A 19,731-nucleotide genomic window follows, 5' to 3' on the forward strand; every position below is an offset into this window, starting at 1 on the left:
TGTAAATGTGCGCGAAAGTTAATACTATAGCTGAAAAATGGTAAGAGCATTTTGTGTTTTCGCTTTCAGGCCCAGTATTTTGCGTTCCATTCACTTCCGAAGCTGACCGTATTTTTCATGCTCCACGAAAGGATTGACGAGCTGCAACGTTCAGAGATCCGACGTTCGAATTCCGGAGCTGACAGCGGCTATCCTGAGGATGGTTTTACTTTGGGTTTTTCCGCATTCCCTCCAGACAAATGCCGGGATAGTACCTTATTTCAAGTTCCCTGGCACCTACCCACCCCATGATAACTAGCTGCCATTTGAAGAATCTTTCTTCAATGGGCTGGATTATGTTTGACTGCATCTGAACATAATTTGTCCCATCCCTGTTGTAATTATCAATAAAACGACTAAAGTTGTTTGACAATGTTAAAAATAATTATTTTAAATGGAAACAAATATGTTCATTTTAACCTTTAACAATTTATGTTTTTCCGTCAGTGGGAAAGTCTCTTTTTCTCTAATTCAAGAAAATGATGGTTAGCCCGTTTTTGCGTACATCCATTCTATTGTTGCAGTGACGCTGCGTCCACTCACAAGAATTAACAAGTAGAGTCCGGAGTCGAATTTACGAGAGAAGTCAGAGAAAGCTCTGCTTGCGCGGGTTATGACAGCGGAGGATATTCGACTACCAGGTGTTAGTGAGTGTACCGCAACATGATAAGCAGGTACAACGTTTGTATTGAAGACGGTGATCGCCATGTCGAGCCGTTCTTGAAAGTGGACGCAAAAACACTGCAACAACAGCGTACGTACGCCGCTCCATTCATCGACGCAACAGACGCGGGACATTTAAACGCACCGTGTTTCCGGCTATGAGTTGTTATTCAAAATGTTGTCTTTTTTTTTTTTTTGCTAGGGGCTTTACGTCGCGCCGACACAGATAGGTCTTATGACGACAATGGGATAGGAAAGGCCTAGGAGTTGGAAGGAAACGGCCGTGGCCTTAATTAAGGTACAGCCCCAGCATTTGCCTGGTGTGAAAATGGGAAACCACAGAAAACCATTTTCAGGGCTGCCGACAGTGGGATTCGAACCTACTATCTCTCGGATGCAAGCTCACAGCCGCGCGCCTCTACGCGCACGGCCAACTCGCCCGGTAAAATGTTGTCTACTCGGTCCCTCCTATATATATATGCATACAATTGGCTTTACCTCGCACCAACACAGATAGGTCTTACGCGACGATTGGATAGGAAAGGGCTAGGAGTTAGAAGGAAGCGACCGTGGCTTTAATTATGGTACAGCCGCAGCATTTGCCTGGGGCGAAAATGGGCAACCACGGAAAAACCTTCTTCAGGGCTGCCAACAGTGGGGTTTGAACCACTATCTCCCGAATGCAAGCCCGCAGCTGCGCGCCTATACAAACAGTCGAAGTGTTTGATAGGAATTTAGATACACCCTACATCCCGTGCCCTACATAACATCTGGTTAATAACACCCACCTGATGGCGTCGTTGCAACTACATTGTTTAATACTCGTATTTAAACATTACAATATGCAGTAAAGCCAACGGCCGTAGCCGTGTTGAAACACCGGATCCCGTGAGATCTCCGAAGTTAAGCAACATTGGGCGTGGTCAGGAGTTGGATGGGTTGCCACGTGCTGTTGGTGGGGGGTAAGGGAATGGAGGAGCGGAAAGGAACTGGCCACCCTACCGCACGTAAACTACGGCTCAGGAACACCTCTGCGGAGGTTCGGACCTGCCTTCGGGCAGAATAACCCTTACGTACCTATATGCAGTAATGCGAACACACTGATAGTTGGGCAGTGAGGTCCAGATACTGCAGGGAACGTTTATGATGAAATAGCCCGTCTCCGTGAATAGGTCGCTTGCGGTCGTTATGCTTAAATGATCTGAAATGCAGAGCTTGAAAGCTGAGAGTATATCGCATTTCTCAGTACAGAATGGGCTGAAGATGGTGAAGCGCGAGCCTACTACCTCCCGTGCAGCCAACTCAGTATTTTAGTGTTTCTTCACCCTTCCTTACATAGTAGAAATAACGACTGCATGACCGGTGGTGTATTTAAAGATTTTAGGGAGGACTTGCCTGCTGAGCTAAAAAATAAGGAATACAAATTCTTCAAAATGTGTTATACTAATTACTCTTTCTATCGATAATCGAATAACCTCACAGTAGATCTCAGGAACCACAGTGTTTGTTCTATCGCAAACCAGTAGTAACTTTTAGCAGTTACCTTCAGTATGATTACTTCCTTTCTTCTCCGACAGGTTTATGATGATTATTATTTCAAGGAAAAGTACGAGATGATCATTTCTTCTTAAATATAATCTAAAAGTAAAGAGGTGCAAAACTTCCACGAATGAAGGTACAGCAAAGGTAAGAGAAGGACCATGAAAAGCAAAACATAAAAAAGCAAGATTTCATTCTTAAGTGACTTGATATTGTGATCATAACCATGGCACTCCCAGTTTAATTTTAATATTTTTTTAATTTACTGCTGATCTGCATTTATTTAATCATTTACCTATCAACAGTTTACCTACCATTAGTGTGTGTGTGTGTGTGTGTGTGTGTGTGTGTGTGTGTTTTCGTTTCTCTACGGTGCGAGATGACGCCAAGAAGGCAGTCGGCCTCCCCTAAACCAACATGTATACCAGCATAGTCCACGACATTCCTCCTCCTTCAATTTCTAATCTCGAAATGGAAAGAGAGCTATGCAAATACGGCGTACCGGTACACAGTGCCGGCAGGTTCCTCGCAGGCGCGGAACCATCCAGAGAGGTACTGCTACACATCTCCGAGCCCCGTGATTACCAGTACATCATAAATAACGGAGTAACGCTCCGTGGCAACCGCTATAGGACTGAACGGACTCCACTGCACATCCAAGCTCAATTAATGGACACCTCACCAGCTCAACATGCGACAGCGCCACTGCAGGAACCGCCACAATACAGCCCCCAACGCCTCCCCATTGTTTTAGAACCAGCTCTACTCCACTACTGGAGAGGTGATGGTATACAATTTCTAATCACTAAATTGTATGCCAAAGACCCGGATTCAATTCCAAACCTCTGATTTTGCCGACGCCATCTTGTGTAGTAGGGCAATGGAGATTCGCATAAGAGAGCACGCCTAACCTCATGGAGTGGCCTAACTACTCAGGGCCTAGTTTTACGGTCATATGCCCTTTCCCGACGCCATTTTGGAGGGGCTAACTACAAAGGGCTCATTTTTACAGTCAGATGACTTTCCCGTCACCATTTTGGAGGGGCCTAACCACACAGTCGCCATCTTGGGGTCCAGTTATATGGTCAGATGCCCTTGCCTCCTCGTCCTCGTCCTCCTCATCTACCCTAGCCCCCCCCCCCCCCCCTTGGTGTCGTGACACAGCTGTGACATAATAAGCATGGGCAATTTAAAAATTCTGTTTTAACATGCACTGATTACGTTGACATTGTTATGCACATTTAGACATGTTCGTTATCAAGGTCACTCTCTAGTAAACTCAATCCTTTATAGATGGTATAAGTGTGAATTTTGCTTTAGTCTCTGTACTGTGATAGAGAGTAGAATGCTTTTATTCCATCATGACAAGAACATTAACAGTTGATATACACGGCTTTAAAGTGAACAGCTACATATTTGTGTTCAAAGAGGTGGCTGTGTTATATTGCACTGCGTTGTGGGCACCAAAACTTGTCAGTTTAGTATTTAGCCCACCTTTTCCTTACTGTTTGCAAACAGATGAAGACAAAAAGCAGACACAATGGATAGAAAAAATTAGGTCTGCAGTGGGAAAAAAAAAGAAATACCTTATTGCTTTCTATCTATGATCATGAATGCTCATTTGTCAAGAGCAGATCTTGTTTTTTAAAGGGTCTTTGTTGACCCCTCTTGGTAGCTTGTGCTGTACAAAACTTGTGAATTTAAAAAAAAATTGTTTTGGTATGCCCTTCCAGCATTTCAGATTGGTTGTCAGTTGTTGCTGGGAATTTATCTTCACTTTTAGAACAGTGGATTGTTGGATTAGGTCTTTGTTCAACACAACTTATACAGTATATACCAAAAAGGAAACCATTTTTTCTGCATAATAAGGACCATGCTGTGTGAGTGATTCATATTATATAGAGCGGGAATGAAAATATAGCAGATATAAATAGAAAATAGTGATACCGATGAAGATGAAAATGATTATAATAGTGGTATGCAGATTGATGAAAATTACACAAATAAAAATGGAATATCTTGGTCTGAAACTCCACCAAACAATTCATAATATTGGAATGCCTCCGGAACTTAAATGTGCACTTTTTAGAATTCAGACTCAAGGAAATTGTGAAAATATGAAATAAAAAAAAAATTGGAGAGAAATTTTCAGTTTGACCAAAAATATTGGACTTGCATTGTTTATGAACTCATTAATAATATTATACTGTAGGCTACTTCTTCAAGTATTTGTTTTAAATATTGCTTTCTTGTTCTTTCTAATTTCTTCTTGGATTCTAAGTAGTCTGACTGAAGGTTAATGGAAATAATGCTGTTTGTTCTCTTTAATGAAGTGCATTACGTCTCGTTGTAGATGAGCAGTCACAGTATAATGTCCATACGACTGAAAGAGAGCATAAGACTGAGAAACAGCACGTAACTGTCGCTCATGTGGGAGCGACCAAAGGGCGTGCAGCAAGGGACGCCGCCGCCGCTCCTGCTACTACCAAGACTGTTCCCAAAGAGGAGCGAGGAGTGGAACTTACATTCAATGAGACGGGTCACAAAAAAACATTTATGTTCGCCAAGAGCAACACTTTCATCCAATTAGACGGTGACGAGATTATCACCTTTCAACTCAGGTAAGTTATATTTCAGACTACTCTCCTATATTAAAATGAGCATGATCTATACTTCATTTCACATATGAATGCTTCAAAACCAATGGGGAAATGGGGGCTGATGTGAATTTTTCCCTGTCTTAAAATATTGCTGTCAGTATGCAGTGTACAGTATTTCCTGGTTTTTCAATAGGAAGACTTTATCATAAAGTTGAATGTGATCATTAGTAACTTACCAGAACAAAGGAATACAGTATACGCTCTGTAATAAAGTGATTAGACTTCAAAACTCTAAGTTTGTCCTATACCATATTTCCTTATTTTAGGAACTTACTGTTCAATTCTTTTTCATGACTTTTAGAGAGAGTATTCTGCAATGATTATGGTATTCTCTATGATGTATTTGAAGAAAAATTGTGAATTCCTGAATTAAAAGTTTTGTATGCTCCCTCCAATCATTCCTCTAACTTCGATATCTGTCTTCACATGATAATGCTTCTGAGTCTTTATTCCCACCTGAAAAGGCAATTACAATGTGCACTGTGCACGAAAGACAGAAACTTTGTTTCATGATTATGAACACAAATATTATGTTCTGATTGGGTGTCATTTATCTCAACTACGAGTATAATTTATAGTATGATAACCATTAATAATTTGTGAAAATCCCCTCTTCCCTCCTTGGATGTATACCATAAGCAGCATTTCAGTTTTTGTTTTGCATGAAACAAGCTCACAGGAAGGGGAACTACAGAAACTTGACCTCAAGATCACAACAGAAATGGTATACTGTATTACAGTATGCACATTCTGATAGGCATAGTTTTTCTATAAGCATCTATTAATTCCTCTCTCAACAGTTTAATGAATTTAACAGTCCTTTACGAAAGGCATATGACATATTTTTTCATAGTGAATGGTGTAGTCATATGTTTAAGAAACACAAGGTTCTATTAATTAAATGAAAGTGAGGGAAAATGTTTGTGCAATCTCAACTCTGGAAAAAAAAAGCAAAGGTGTTTTCTGTGTTCTTGCATTAAGAACCAATATGTGCATAATTTCAAACAGATAATCTAATGAACATTGCAATAAAATGGTTGCTGGAAGAGTTATATGCTGACAAAATATGTCTAATTCAGAGGTAATAGGTGGAAATTGCAAAACGTGAATGGTTTTTTTCAGTTAATGGAATAATAATCAAATAACTGATGTTAAACAAATGTGAAGAGAAATATCAGTAAAGCTGAGAGAGAAAAATGTGAAGTAAGCCTACAGGAATGACTGAGGAACTACCACATCAAGTATATCATGATGTCAGTTGGCCGGTGATTATACTAACCAAACATTGGCAACTAAGTTTATAGACTTCAGAAAATCAGTGGATAAAACAGGCAAGTTGGAAAAACATGCTATCATAATTTCACAACCATCATTCATCTGCCACATTAATGAACCTATCCTGACTCTGATATTACTATCCTATTTTTGTAATCACCCAAAAACAGAAAATAAAGTGATAGTCAGAGAAGAGCATATTTCAACCAGCCTAAGGTGTAGTTGTTTATTGAATTAAAAATTAATTTGCAATACAGTATTACTGATGTATGGTCAGTACACATTAAGATAGGAATAGTAAATCTTATGACCTTGACAGGAAAGGTGGTGGAAGTAGTAGATTTCCTGGAGAAGGAGAAGGTGGAAATGATGGGGCTAAGTGAAGTGAAATGGAAAGGTAATGGAAGGAAGAATTTGAGGAAAGGATACACATTATACTGGAGTGGTGACCAAGAGGCAATAAATGGAGTGGGACTAATCATTTTGAAGCAATTGGAAGAGTATGTTGAAGTGGTAGAATGTGTGAGTGACAGAATAATGAAGGTTAGACTAAAGATGAACAATGAAGTGATGGACAAGTGTATGCACCACAGATGGGAAACAGGGAAGAAGATATTGTAGGATTCTTAGAGAAAGTAGAAAGATAAATTTCAGGTGTGGAAGTGGTTATTATGGGAGATCTGAATGCACAGGTCAGAAACAAGAGACAAGGAAAGGAAGAAGTCATTAGACCATATGGATGTGGTAAAAAGAATTGTGAAGAAAAGGAACTAGTGGACTTCTGTGAAAGGAATGGACTGATAGTGGGGAATACATGGTTTTCAAAGAAAAACAGCAGGAAAATTATGAGATATGGGTGGGGTGACAGAAGAACAAAATCAGTAATTGACTACTTTTTGGTGGAAAGGACAAATCGCAGGAAGTTGATGGATGTGACAGCTTTACCAGGAGAAGCATCTGATGGGGACCAAAGAGTTGTGGTGGCAAAATTACAGTTGTAAAAAAGGGAAAAATGAAAAGAGATAAGAGAAAGCAAAATAAAAGTATGGAAATTGAAAGACAAATATGTACAGGAAGATTTTCAGGAGAGATTGAAAGAAAAACAGCAGGAAAATTATGAGATATGGGCAGGGTGACAGAACAAAATCCCAGTGACTGAAGTGGAAAATGTAGAAGAGGAGTGGGCCAGTTTTAAAAAGGCATTTGTTAGTGCAGTAGAGAGTGCTTGTGGCAGGAGTGAAAGAAAAGGAGTCACCCTGGTGGAATGAGGAAGTGAGGAAAGTGGTGAAAGAAAATAAGACAGCCTGGCAAGAATGGAACTGAGATCAAACAAAAGAAAGCAAAAGGAAGTATCTCGCCAGCAAATGGAGATATAAGAAGGTGGTAGAAGAAGAAAAGTTTGGAAGGATTTACACAAAAAAATGGAAGTCGATGTAAGTGGCAGTAAAAGGATGTTGTATGGACTTATAAGAAGTAAGAGGACAGAAAGAGTTACCATAAAGCTAGTGAAAAAGAAAGATGGGGTACTGTTAACACACCCAGAGGAGATAAAGAGAAGATGGAAGGAGTATTTTGATAAGCTATTGAATGTAAACAACTTTACAGGTGAGATAGAAGCAATACAGAGTGAGGACTCAACAACAGAGGATGATATAACAATGTGGGAGGTGGAGTTAGTGGTACAAAAGATGAAGATGGGAAAAGAAACAGGGATGGATGAAATCAGTGTGGAAATGATAAAGGCTGCTGGCTCTGTTGGTATGCAATGTTTGTACCGACTACTAAAGTGTATGTGGAAACACAAATGTGTACCAGAAGATTGGAAAAAAGGAATAATAATATCAGTGTTTAAGAAAGGGGACAAGAAAGTTTGTGGTAACTATAGAGGAATCACACTTATATCACAAGTAGTTAAAATACTGGGAAGGATATTAGAAAGAAGAATGAGGAGAACAATTGAAGGAGAGTTACAAGAGGAACAATATGGCTCCTTCAGGAGTGGAAGATCTACAGTGGATCCAATATTTAGCATGAGACAGCTGATGGAAAAGAACTGGGAATACGAAAAGGACCTGGTCATGACTTTCATAGATATAGAAAAGGCATATGATAGTGTACCTACCCAGAGAGAAGGTTTGGGAAACCATGGTTAAAAGAGACTCGGTAGAGAAATGTTAGAAATGGTGCAAGCAATGTACAACAACTGTGTTAGCAGAGTACTGACCCCAGTTGGGAAGACAGAATGGTTTAGGAATAAGACTGGACTAAGAAAGAGGAGTGTGCTGTCACCTCTTTTGTTTATTATGGTCATGGACGAAATTGTAAAGGAAACAAAAGAAGCCTATGGAGATAAAGAGTTGAAGAAACTGCTATTTTCAGATGATTTTGTGATCTGGAAAAAGGACAGCAAAGAAGTGCAACAACAACTAGATCTACTGAACAAAAAAATTGAGAAGTATGGCATGAAAATCAGTACAGAGAAAAGCAAGACTATGGTGATGTTGAGAGGGGAAAGGCAAGGAAAGGGAACTGTAAAAATTGGAAGTCAGAGTCTGGAAATTGTGGGACAGCTTCAAATACCCAGGAAGTGAATTAATGCATGGAGATTAGCAGGAGGGTACTGCAGAGTAATGCATTCCACCAAAGTGTAAGAAAACTTGTTTGGAGCAAAGAAGTACTAAGGAAAAGTAAAGAGATACCGGTAAAGTACAAAATGTACTATGTACCCATACTGACTTATGCAGCTGAGACTTGGACTTTGACTAGCAGGCAAGAAAGAAGAATTCAAGCCAGTGAGATGAAATTCCTAAGAAGTATGATAGGAAAGACAAGGAAAGACTAGAGTGAGAAATGAAGATGTTAGGAAGGAAGTTGGGATAGGGATGAAAAGAATAAACTAAGGTGATTTGGACATGTAAAGAGGATGGAAGAGAATAGAATTCCAAGACAGATGCTGGAAGTAAGGTGTGAGAGTAAGAGAGCAAGAGGAAGACCTAGAACAAGATGAATTGAATCAGTGAAGAGCAGTATAAGAAGACAAAATTTAGACTAGGACAAAATCATGGAAGGGAATGATGGAAGGAAATAGGAAAATGGATAAATGTCATAAATAACCTGACCCGGCAGAAGCTGGATAAGGAAAAATGATGATGATGATGATGATGGTGGTGGTGGTGGTGGTGGTGGTGGTGGTGGTGGTGGTGGTGATGATGATGATGATGATGATGATGATTGTCAGTACACTAAACTTGAAATTTTTTTTATTTTTTTTTATTTTTTATTTTTTTTGCTTTACGTTGCACCGACACAGATAGGTCTTATGACGACGATGGGACAGGGAAGGTCTGGGAGTGGGAAGGAAGCATCCGTGGCCTTAATTAAGGTACAGCCCCAGCATTTGCCTGGTGTGAAAATGGGAAACCACGGAAAACCATCTTCAGGGCTGCCGACAGTAGGGTTCGAACCTACTATCTCCCGAATACTGGATACTGGCCGCACTTAAGCGACTGCAGCTATCGAGCTCGGTAAACTTGAATTTTTAATGTATTGATGAATCTTTATTCAAATTAAGTAAATACTGGCATTATACAATAGTTTATATTAATTAAGACATAATTATTAACTGGGAGGAAATGTTTTATCTGTTCACCTTCTTCTGGATATGTAGGTTTAATTCTAGAAAAATGGAAAATTGATTTCAAAATACTGTATTAAAAATTAATTATTATTTTATCAAATATGCCAAAATATGATACCGGTAGTAGAAGTTACGTGTTTTAATATATGGTATCGTTTTTAATTCAATTTTTATTTTCTATCATTCAGAAATGGCCACTTGAGGAATTACTAGGCGGATTCAAAAATTTCTTCCTATAACTAGAATTTTATTTTTCAAATTTTATATATATATATATATATATTTTTTTTTTTTTTTTTTACAACTTGCTTTACGTTGCACCGACACAGATAGGTCTTATGGCGACGATGGGATAAGAAAGGCCTAGGAGTGGGAAGGAATCAGCCACGGCCTTAATTAAGGTACAGTCTCAGCATTTGCTTGGTGTGAAAATGGGAAACCCTGGAAAACCATCTTCAGGGCTGCCGACAGTGTAACTGAAACCCACTATCTCCCAATGCACGCTCACAGCTCCGTGCCCCTAACCTCACAAAATAGTATTATCTTCCTTCAAAATATGAACTGTCATTTTTTAAATTATATTTTTATAACTTTCACCCATTACTCTGCCAGCAACACCATTCCTTATAGTTGGAAACTGTAACTTCAGCACATGAAGTGTTCAAATAATTTTTCATGAAGAGATGATGACATGAATTGGAAAAAAATACATCCAGAAGACCTAATATTAGACTATTCTGTTTCACCTGATTCCTAGATTTTATATTGCTCAATGTGATAAAGCTTTTTTTTTTTACAGATGGGTAATGTTTTTCTTAGGCTTTATAAACTTGATCCAGTTGCTTAAATTAGAACTGTGTGTCAACTAATTGGTTAATTGAGACCCATTCATAATCATCAGTACGGTACCTACAAAATTCCACCAAATTCAGAGCATCGCATTTTGCTAAAATGACCCTGACTACCGACTGAAGATCTTTTGCATGAAGTACTCATTGCTTTCCATCTCAGGATTATGGAAAAGGAGCCATTATTCATCACATGTCAAAATGCATTTCCAGAACCAGACATCTAGACAAGTTGCTTGCAGATAACAATATATTGTTATACCTGAGATGAGGACAGTTCATGAATATCTACTTGTTAACTTTTGTATGATATGTTGACTTGATGGAGATATGTTGTGACTCTGGTTGGTTGTGCTGATAATAAACAGGTGATGGCAATTGCCTGTTCTTTTTTAATTGAAGATCATCCCAGGCAGAGTTTACCCTCAAAACTAGAACATCCATCAAATCTTGTGAATAAATTTGTTACTGTTCCAATACTAAACACTTTTTTAACTTTCTGCTTCTCATATTTCTTTGACTGCTGACATTGTGCACAAAGAATTTCTTAAGAACCATCTGATTGTTATTTCCTTCACAAATTACTGGTATTTATGATATTTTAGAGTATGGTATTTGCCTGTTACAGCTTCTGAAATTAATTCTAGCATAGAGGAAAGTTTTTCTACATATATTTATAGATGCATACTTTTCTAATAAATATTATGAAACAGTGGTTTCTTGCTCAATATTTACAGTATGTGTACCAGTTCCCAAAGTCAGTAGAAAATATTTTGAAGGACTGTGCATGACCAAAATCTTGTTAGCTTTATAGCTAATTTCTTTGAATTAATATTCCATATTGCTATCGGTGTAGCAACATCTTCACATCCTCCTCAATTTCCAATTTATTGGAAATTATTTAAGAAAAGACTAGGTAAATAACTGATAGGGTATCTACCATTTGGGCAAGAGCCCTAAATGCAGATCAGTGCTGACTGATTGAGCTCTGGTAGACCATCACCTAGGAAACGAGTTAAAGAGCAACTTTGGAACTTCTGAAGAAAATGTTCAGTAAATCTGACCTATGTCTTGAAGCTGAGAAGAAATAAAAAATATTGGTGGTCAGAATTGAAGGATACAAAGAAGAAATGTATGAATCTTTGACAAAAGAACAATTATGCACAAGGAATACCAGTACTTTGAGTTTCTCTCATTCACTGGCCAGGAGACGTGCGGGGTCTACCTGCCTGCTGTTGACTCATCACTCCCCACTCTACGGTAATTCCCTCATGTTCTCAGTTGTGCTTCATGCTAAGAACATTCAACAAGTGTCCATCTGTCACTCCAACTGTTCTTGAGTTATGAAGTGTTAGTTTGGGGTATAATTCTTATAATGCCTCCATATGTATACAGTACAGGAAAGGGGATTTATGAACGACAGTTATGTGAAAACAGAGCCTTGCAGGGAAGTTTTTAGACAATTCATAACACAATTTTCAGATGTACTCATAAACATATTGAGGAAAACAGGTTCTTTACTTGATAAGAAGCAAAGGGTAAAAGAAAAAGTGTGTTTAATCAGGAGAAAGTAAAAAAAGTACAGAACAACTTGGACAAAAAACTGGGGTGTTGAAGAGCTAAGTATGGCAAGCTACAAAAATGTTAAAATAGAGACCATACATGGTAACTGTAGTACACAAACTACATCCATGTGATTGTTATAAGTGGATATGTTTTCTTAATTGGATGTTGTGAAATGTTTATGATGAAATAACTGATCCACACTTAATATCGTTCTCTGATGAAGCATGGTTCCATTTACATGGGTATTTTTTGGCACAGAATTACAGATATTGGAGTGCAGAAAATCCCCATCGCACATACAATTTTCATTATTTTATTTGTTATATCATGCATGGACAAATTGAGCAAATTGCCATGCTTGTTACTAGGCTGCAGAATGGGGGAGTGATGAATCAATGTCAGACAAACCCTGCAAATTCAATTCCAGCTGAGATCAGTGGTATTTGAGAGTGTTCAAATGCAACAACTCTGTATCACTGGCTTCAAGCATGTTTAAGTGCTCCTGTGGAACAAAATTCCAACATCATGCCATGTCGTAAAACTTGTAGGAATTTATGGAATGTTAAATAAATAACATTCATTATTACTGTTCTCAAAATTATTTTCTAGTTAGAAGATCACTATTTACCATTCTGAAAATAATTTTCTAATTAGATCATCGTTTACAATTCTTGAAATGTTTCTTCATGGTACATTTCTTACAGGCCCCAGGTGCTTCCTTTTAAATTCTTGGACTGTCCTGTACTGTTCCCAACCCCATCAACCAACTTTCTCTTAAAACTAGATGAGGCTGCCTAGGCAACAGACTAATATGTTACAAATTTGTATCGTGGTTTGAAAATGTTCTTTCAAAGCTCTAGAATGCAATACAGGTGAGGACAAAATAACTCCAATAATAGAATGAAGCCAAACTTAAGCTTCTACTAGATACAAGAACAAAAATACTGGAAAATATTATAGCATCTGTATAGATGTTAGTTACAATAAATTAACTAAGATTACCTGTTTACAGATTGTGCCGTGAAATCTCATTCCAGTTCCGTACCAGGTTACCCCATGGTCTGCTTGTGTATCATAGTGTGAAAGGAAGGCCTGAGGGTATGGATCCTTATGCACTGTATGTGATTGTGGAAAAAGGACAACTCAAAGTGCTGCACGTATTTGGCAAGCAGTCCACATCGCTCACTCTCGGTGATGGTAAGTATACACAATTTCATTATTATACGTAGTCTCAAAGATTAAATTAATCTTTTATCAAGGCAGAATGCAGCCTATTTTAAATCAGCTTCTATTAATCTGTGATCCCTGATGATGAAGCAGAAGTATCATAGATGAAAATAAAGTTGTTTGTATGAAAGAGTTGCTAAAACAAATCACAACAAATAATTTAAAAACTGATATAAATTAACTGTTAAAAAGATGTTTGACTTTTCAGACTGCTTGCACCTTTCATTCATCACTTAAGGACCATCATTTACTGGTAAATGACTGTTCACAAACCTAAAAGTAGGTAGCCAACAATAGAAAAGATGGATAATAAAAGGTGTAACCATAAATGTAAATGATTTAGACAGGTCATAAAGAAGAGGTGATGTATTCAACAACATGTCTGGCTTCTTGGCTGAATGGTTAGCATGGTGGCCTTCGGTTCAGAGGGCCCTGGGTTCGATTCACAGGAGGTTCGGGCATTTTAACCATGTTTGGTTAATTCCTCTCGGTCATGGGCTGGGTGTTTGTGTTCATTGTAACATACAACTTTATTTGGTACACACAATGTATCACACTACAAACCACCACAGAAAAACACAAAGGACCAGCCTTAAATAGGGTTAGCATGAGGAAAGGCATCTGGCAATAAAAATTTGTCTTAATCCACGTATAATGCCAACTCCAAGTAGTAAAACCAATTGATCAATCAATCAATCAATCAATCAATCAATCAATCAATCAATCAATCAATCAATCAATCAATCAATCAATCAATCAATCAATCAATCACCACTGATCTGCATTTAGGGCTGTTGCCCAGGTGGTATATTTCCTATCTGTTATTTACCTAGTCTTTTCTTAAGTGATTTCAAAGAAGTTGGAAATTTATCAAACATCAAAAGAAAAAGGTTGGGAAAAGACACAGAAGAAGAAGAAGAAGAAGAAGAAGAAGAAGAAGAAGTGATCAATAACATATTATAATTATGCTTTCCCTAGAGGTTATACCGTATATGAGAGCATGTATTGTCCAGATTTCAACTACAGTAATTGATTTAGTTGCTACCTATTTAACAATGCCTAGTTGTTATGTCATAGTACAAAAAAATGTTATGCCTGCATTTAAAGATCAGTAATTGCAAACTGCTACAAAAGGCATCCTCATCTAGATTTCTCTTCAGATGTCATGCATAAGTTAAATGTATTAATGGTCCTAAATAAGGAATACTGTACAGCTATAATACAGTTATAATTTCAGTTGATAAATACCATTCTGAAATTTTTGATGATGATGGTGGTGGTGGTGGTGGTGGTGGTGGTGGTGGTGCTTCCTAGTTTCATTAGACACCCATAATCATTCATTCATTCATTCATTCATTCATTCATTCATTCATTTAGCTTCCATAGACTGTACAATTACATATTTTGAAATATGCCAACAGTATAGGAGTTGATGAGTGATTTCCTAATACTAACAATAATTTATGCACAATAATGAACATTTTGAAAAAGGAGAAAAGGAATTTTTAAAACATAGCTTTAAATCTCTTGTACCACATAGATATCTCATGATATGCTTCACCTCTTTCCAATCTCTAATCTTAGGTTTTTGACAATTTTGGCTAACTTTACTTATTGCAAATGCAATGTCAGGTCTAGTATTACTTGACAAATACAGCAAACTTCCTACCACACTTCAATAGATGGTACAATCAAATTCCTGCTCATTGTTTTCAGCTGCTGTATACCCGCTTGCTAAAATAGTCTTACTCGGTTTACAGTCACTCATGGAAAAATCAGCAAGTAATTTGTCTATGTACAGACTTTGACTCAACATAACCCTTTGTTTTGTCTGTTCTATTTTTATTGACAGTAAGTTTGTCACTTTCCCTAGATCTTTAATCTTCAACTCACCTGCCAACCTTTTTTTAACCATCTTAACAACCTCTTTGTTACCTATTACAATTATATCGTCAACATACAAACCAATGACACAACTCTCCTTTACATACACACATGGCTCTTTGACACATCTCTTAAAATCTAGCCTTCTTATTATAGCATCAACACAAGCATTCCAGTCTTTACTCGAATTTGGTACTCCATAGAAACTTTTCTTCAATGTACATGCATAGTTTTGGACATCCTTTTCTACAAACAATTAGTTGTTGCACTTATACAGTACAACTGATTTCACTATTTAAGTAGGCACTAGTTACATCTAGATGTTCTACAGTCCAACCTTTACATCCTGCAATGTCTATCAACAGTCTCATTTATAACAGGACTAAATGTTTCATCATAACTAAGGTTCATCTGTCTCTTAAAACCTTGGGCAATCAATCTGGCCTTATATTTCTGAATGTTACCCTCACTATCATATTTCAATGAAAACACCCACTTAGAACTAATTACCTTGATATTATCTGGTCTTTTTACAATTTCCCAAACATCCTTCTTTCTCATCCCATTGATCTCCACTTTCATGGCTTCCATCCCGTTATCAGACTGTTGGCTTGACATAGCCTCCTCAACTGTTCTAGGTTCCACTACACTCCCATGTCTAACTTCCATCACTGCCTTACAATCTGCACAAGTCTTTCCTCCCCTCTGTCTTATTGACCTTCTCAGACTATTCCTTGGCTCTTGTATTGCTATAGACTCAACCTCTAGTTGTTCCTTCCTGGCCATTGACTCAACAGCCACTGTTTCCTCTCCATCATCCCCTGTATCTAATTCAGTCCCCAATTTTATCATGAATCTTCAGTGCACAATATGTCAAAGTATGTTTCATCACCCTTTGCCTTTGGTACATTTATCTTTTCTAAAATATTGATTCCAGAACCTTTCACCTTAAAGGGAAATATCTGATCCTCAAATACCACACTTCTCCTCGCTATTACTTTTTTCCATTCAAGACTCCATAATCTATATCCACCTTTAGTACCTGCCCCGTACCCTATCATAACGCATGACTCTGCTCTGGGATCTAACTTCCTGCTGTCTACTCTCACAGCCCATGCCTGACATCCAAATTCTTTTAATCTACCTATTTCTTCTTCATCCAACTTCCTATTGAACCACAGTTCATACGGTATCTGAAAATTTATTGCTGTGAATGAGCACCTATTTCTTAAATAGACTGCAGTCATTACTGCTTCTCCCAAAAATCCTTTGGTAACCCAAACTGGATCAATAGACATCTAACAGTATCAAACATCGTTCCATTCTGCCTCTCTGCTAATCCATTTTGTTGTGGAATGTACGGTACAGACCTCCTATGAGTAATACCCCATTTTAGCAATTGTGCTTGAAACCCGCTACATGTGTATTGTGTACCATTGTCAGATTGTACTACCTTAATTCCTACACCATGTAACTTTTCTACCTTTGCCTGATACCTATGAAACACCTCCAACACTTCATCCCTATTTTTCACACACACAGCCACATTATTATATGGAGTATTCATCAATCATAGTTACAACATATTGAGCTTTCAAGGTTATAAACTTCATAGTTGGTTCCGTATTGAGTTAAGATTACACATAAAATAAATACAAAATTTTAATCCACCTTCTCAATACTTAACAATCATGCGATGTTTACAAAAACATTACAATGTGCTATTACAAGGTACTAGTTTCAATCCTATAAGGACCATCATCAGCCTAGCCAAGATACATAAGTACATACCATAGTCCTAAAACAGAGTTATGCGGTGAGATGAAAGATGAAAGAATGGATTGGGGATGTGGTGGAATGATATAATATAAAATGGTGAATATATGAACTGTTGTAGATGTAGCAAAGTTACGTTGAACAGTGATAAATAAAATAAAATAAAATAAAATAAATAAAAAGAAACGCTGTTCTCACTCTGTTAGTTGCACTTAACCTGCAAGCTTGTTTCATATTGCGCAAGGTTCATTTGGTTCCTATTGAATTGGGATTGCTCCTTTGTAACACAGCAAGATTTCAATTTACCACAAGATATGTCCAACAGTTTTGTCAACATTTAACCTCTGTTGTGGATTTATTGGACAAAATAATTCCCTCTGCGCCAATGTTGAACCTCATACCTTCTAGAACTTAATAGAAACATTGGACATTCTTTAAAATCCGGCATAACCGGCATAAATGTGCAACCTTGGACTATTCGTCAACTAGAGCTTATTTTATTCAATTTTGAGATAATTGTTGATTAATATTGTAATTTTACGAGACATATATCAAAAGATTTTATTTATCACTGTTCAACATAACTTTGCTACATCTACAACAGTTCATATATTCACCATTTTATATGTATATCATTCCACCACATCCCCAGTCCATTCTTTCATATTTCATCTCACCACATAACTCTGTTTTAGGACCATGGTATATACTTATGTATCTTGGCTAGGCTGATGATGGTCCTTATAGGACCAAAACTAGTACCTTGTAATGGCACATTGTAATGTTTTTGTAAACATTGCATGATTGTTAAGTATTGAGAAGGTGGATTAAAATTTTGTATTTATTTTATGTGTAATACTGAGCTTTCCCAAGTGATGGTGGACTAATTTTTCCAACTACATCAAAGTGCACAACATCAAGTGGTTTTTCTCCCTTACGCTCACAAGAGGTACTCCCTTATTACTGTAGTTTCCCCTGAATGTCTACAGAACAAGTATTAATATCCTTACTTCTTTTCAATTCTTACAAAGGCAATCTAAACAAAGCTTCAGAATGTACATGTCCATATCTCTCATGCCACAACCTAACCAGCCCAACACATTTAAATGCTACATTATTATTACATTCTTGATCTATCATTTGGTCACAATCACTCACAGCTACAATATCATTTCTTCCCTCTATCTGTACTACATATACATCATTCCTCCTGTTTGCAATGAACAATGTTTCATCTCCATTCTTATTTACCACCACTGCTTTCTCACCTACAAATTCTACTTTGAAACCTTTGCTGGTTAACTTACCAATGGATATTAAATTTGCACCCAAGTTTGGCACATACAACACATCTGTAAATATAATTGCCCATCCTGTTCACATTTTTTACTTTCACCTTCATATACCTGTAATATCCAGCTTTTATCTCCTATTTCTACATTCCCAGTCACATTTGTTGACATCTCTATGAACATCTCTGTTGGACACATATGATGAGATGCACATGAATCGAACAGCCAATCTCCAATTTTCTCAGTTCCTACAGAAACTTTCATGCTCGTTGCTTTATCTACTACATGTATAATATCCAAGCTTACCACTTTTCCACTCGCATTCACTGATTTACTCTCCTGTGATGATTTGTCACCTTATTGTTTGACATACTTTAGAATAATGCCCCAACTTACCGCAATTGAAGCACTTTTGGGTACTGCAACAATATTTAGATACATGTCCCTGTTTACCACAATTGTAGCAACTGTACTGTTTTCCTCGTACCACGTCTTCTTTCTTTAAATATCATTTCTGTTGCACAGCCATGGCTTGAGCTTCATCCTCCACATGTTTCCCAGTGTCATAAGCCTTTCCTCCATATTTCTGAAGTTTCTTTCTGCTTTCCTCAGTAAGAAACTTCGCCTTCACCTTCGAGATTATCAGTTTTGCCAAATCAGCTTCCAAGGAAGGTATACAACCTGCATATTCCTGTTAGATTTCCGATGATCATTCCTCCAACTTGTTGATCTGTGAACTCATATCCGGCTATACTCATTCTCCTCCATAGTTGATTTATTTTTGCGAAGTACTTTTGTACATTCATGTCCTTGGGCTTCACAAAATGAATTAACTGTTTCAAGATCCTCCCATGCCTTTTTCGCTGATTCAATATCTGCAATGTCACTTTCAAAATTTTCTCCCACATATTTGGAAATAATCGCTAATGCGATCACATTGTTTTGTGCTCGTCACCTTCTCGTTTCTGTCTGAGGCAATTGACAACCTGGCATATCCTCATACCCTATAACTGATTCCCACACATCTTTCAACAACAGTTCTTGTTTCACCTTCAGTGCCCACAAAAAATAGTTCTCCACTGTAAGCTTAGCCACATTCCTATTCAGTGTTTCTTCCCCCGTCCACGAGGTCACCATTTTTTCCATTAATAATGTCACAACTCGCTTCCTCTGTTAATTCTCGTTACTCCATTTCATCTTATATTGTCCAGAATGTACTGCAGTGCTCTGGCGCTCTGGGTCCATAACCTGTTGATATCTCTTCATTTTACCTCATAACACCAGTTCAGGCAAACAAATTTTTATGACAAAAACACCAGCTTCAT

At 37.6% G+C, this 19,731-nt stretch overlaps 1 protein-coding gene across 4 annotated transcripts in view; it reads left to right on the plus strand.

Moving 5' to 3' along the window:
- The window catches only part of axo (axotactin), a 608,064-nt gene that overhangs the window by 365,975 nt on the left and 222,358 nt on the right, over window positions 1-19,731 (plus strand). For all 4 annotated transcript variants that reach the window (XR_010858480.2, XM_067135240.2, XM_067135242.2 and 1 more), the window contains exons 3-4: window positions 4,595-4,862; window positions 13,240-13,424. Coding sequence is in view for 3 of the 4 variants with exons in the window: in XM_067135240.2 (XP_066991341.1) it covers window positions 4,595-4,862; window positions 13,240-13,424 (453 nt within the window). In the remaining variant the exon portion in view is untranslated. The remainder of the gene's footprint in view (window positions 1-4,594; window positions 4,863-13,239; window positions 13,425-19,731) is intronic.

This window comes from Anabrus simplex, chromosome 1 (genome assembly GCF_040414725.1).
Source record: "Anabrus simplex isolate iqAnaSimp1 chromosome 1, ASM4041472v1, whole genome shotgun sequence".
Classification (NCBI taxonomy): Eukaryota; Metazoa; Arthropoda; class Insecta; order Orthoptera; family Tettigoniidae; genus Anabrus; species Anabrus simplex.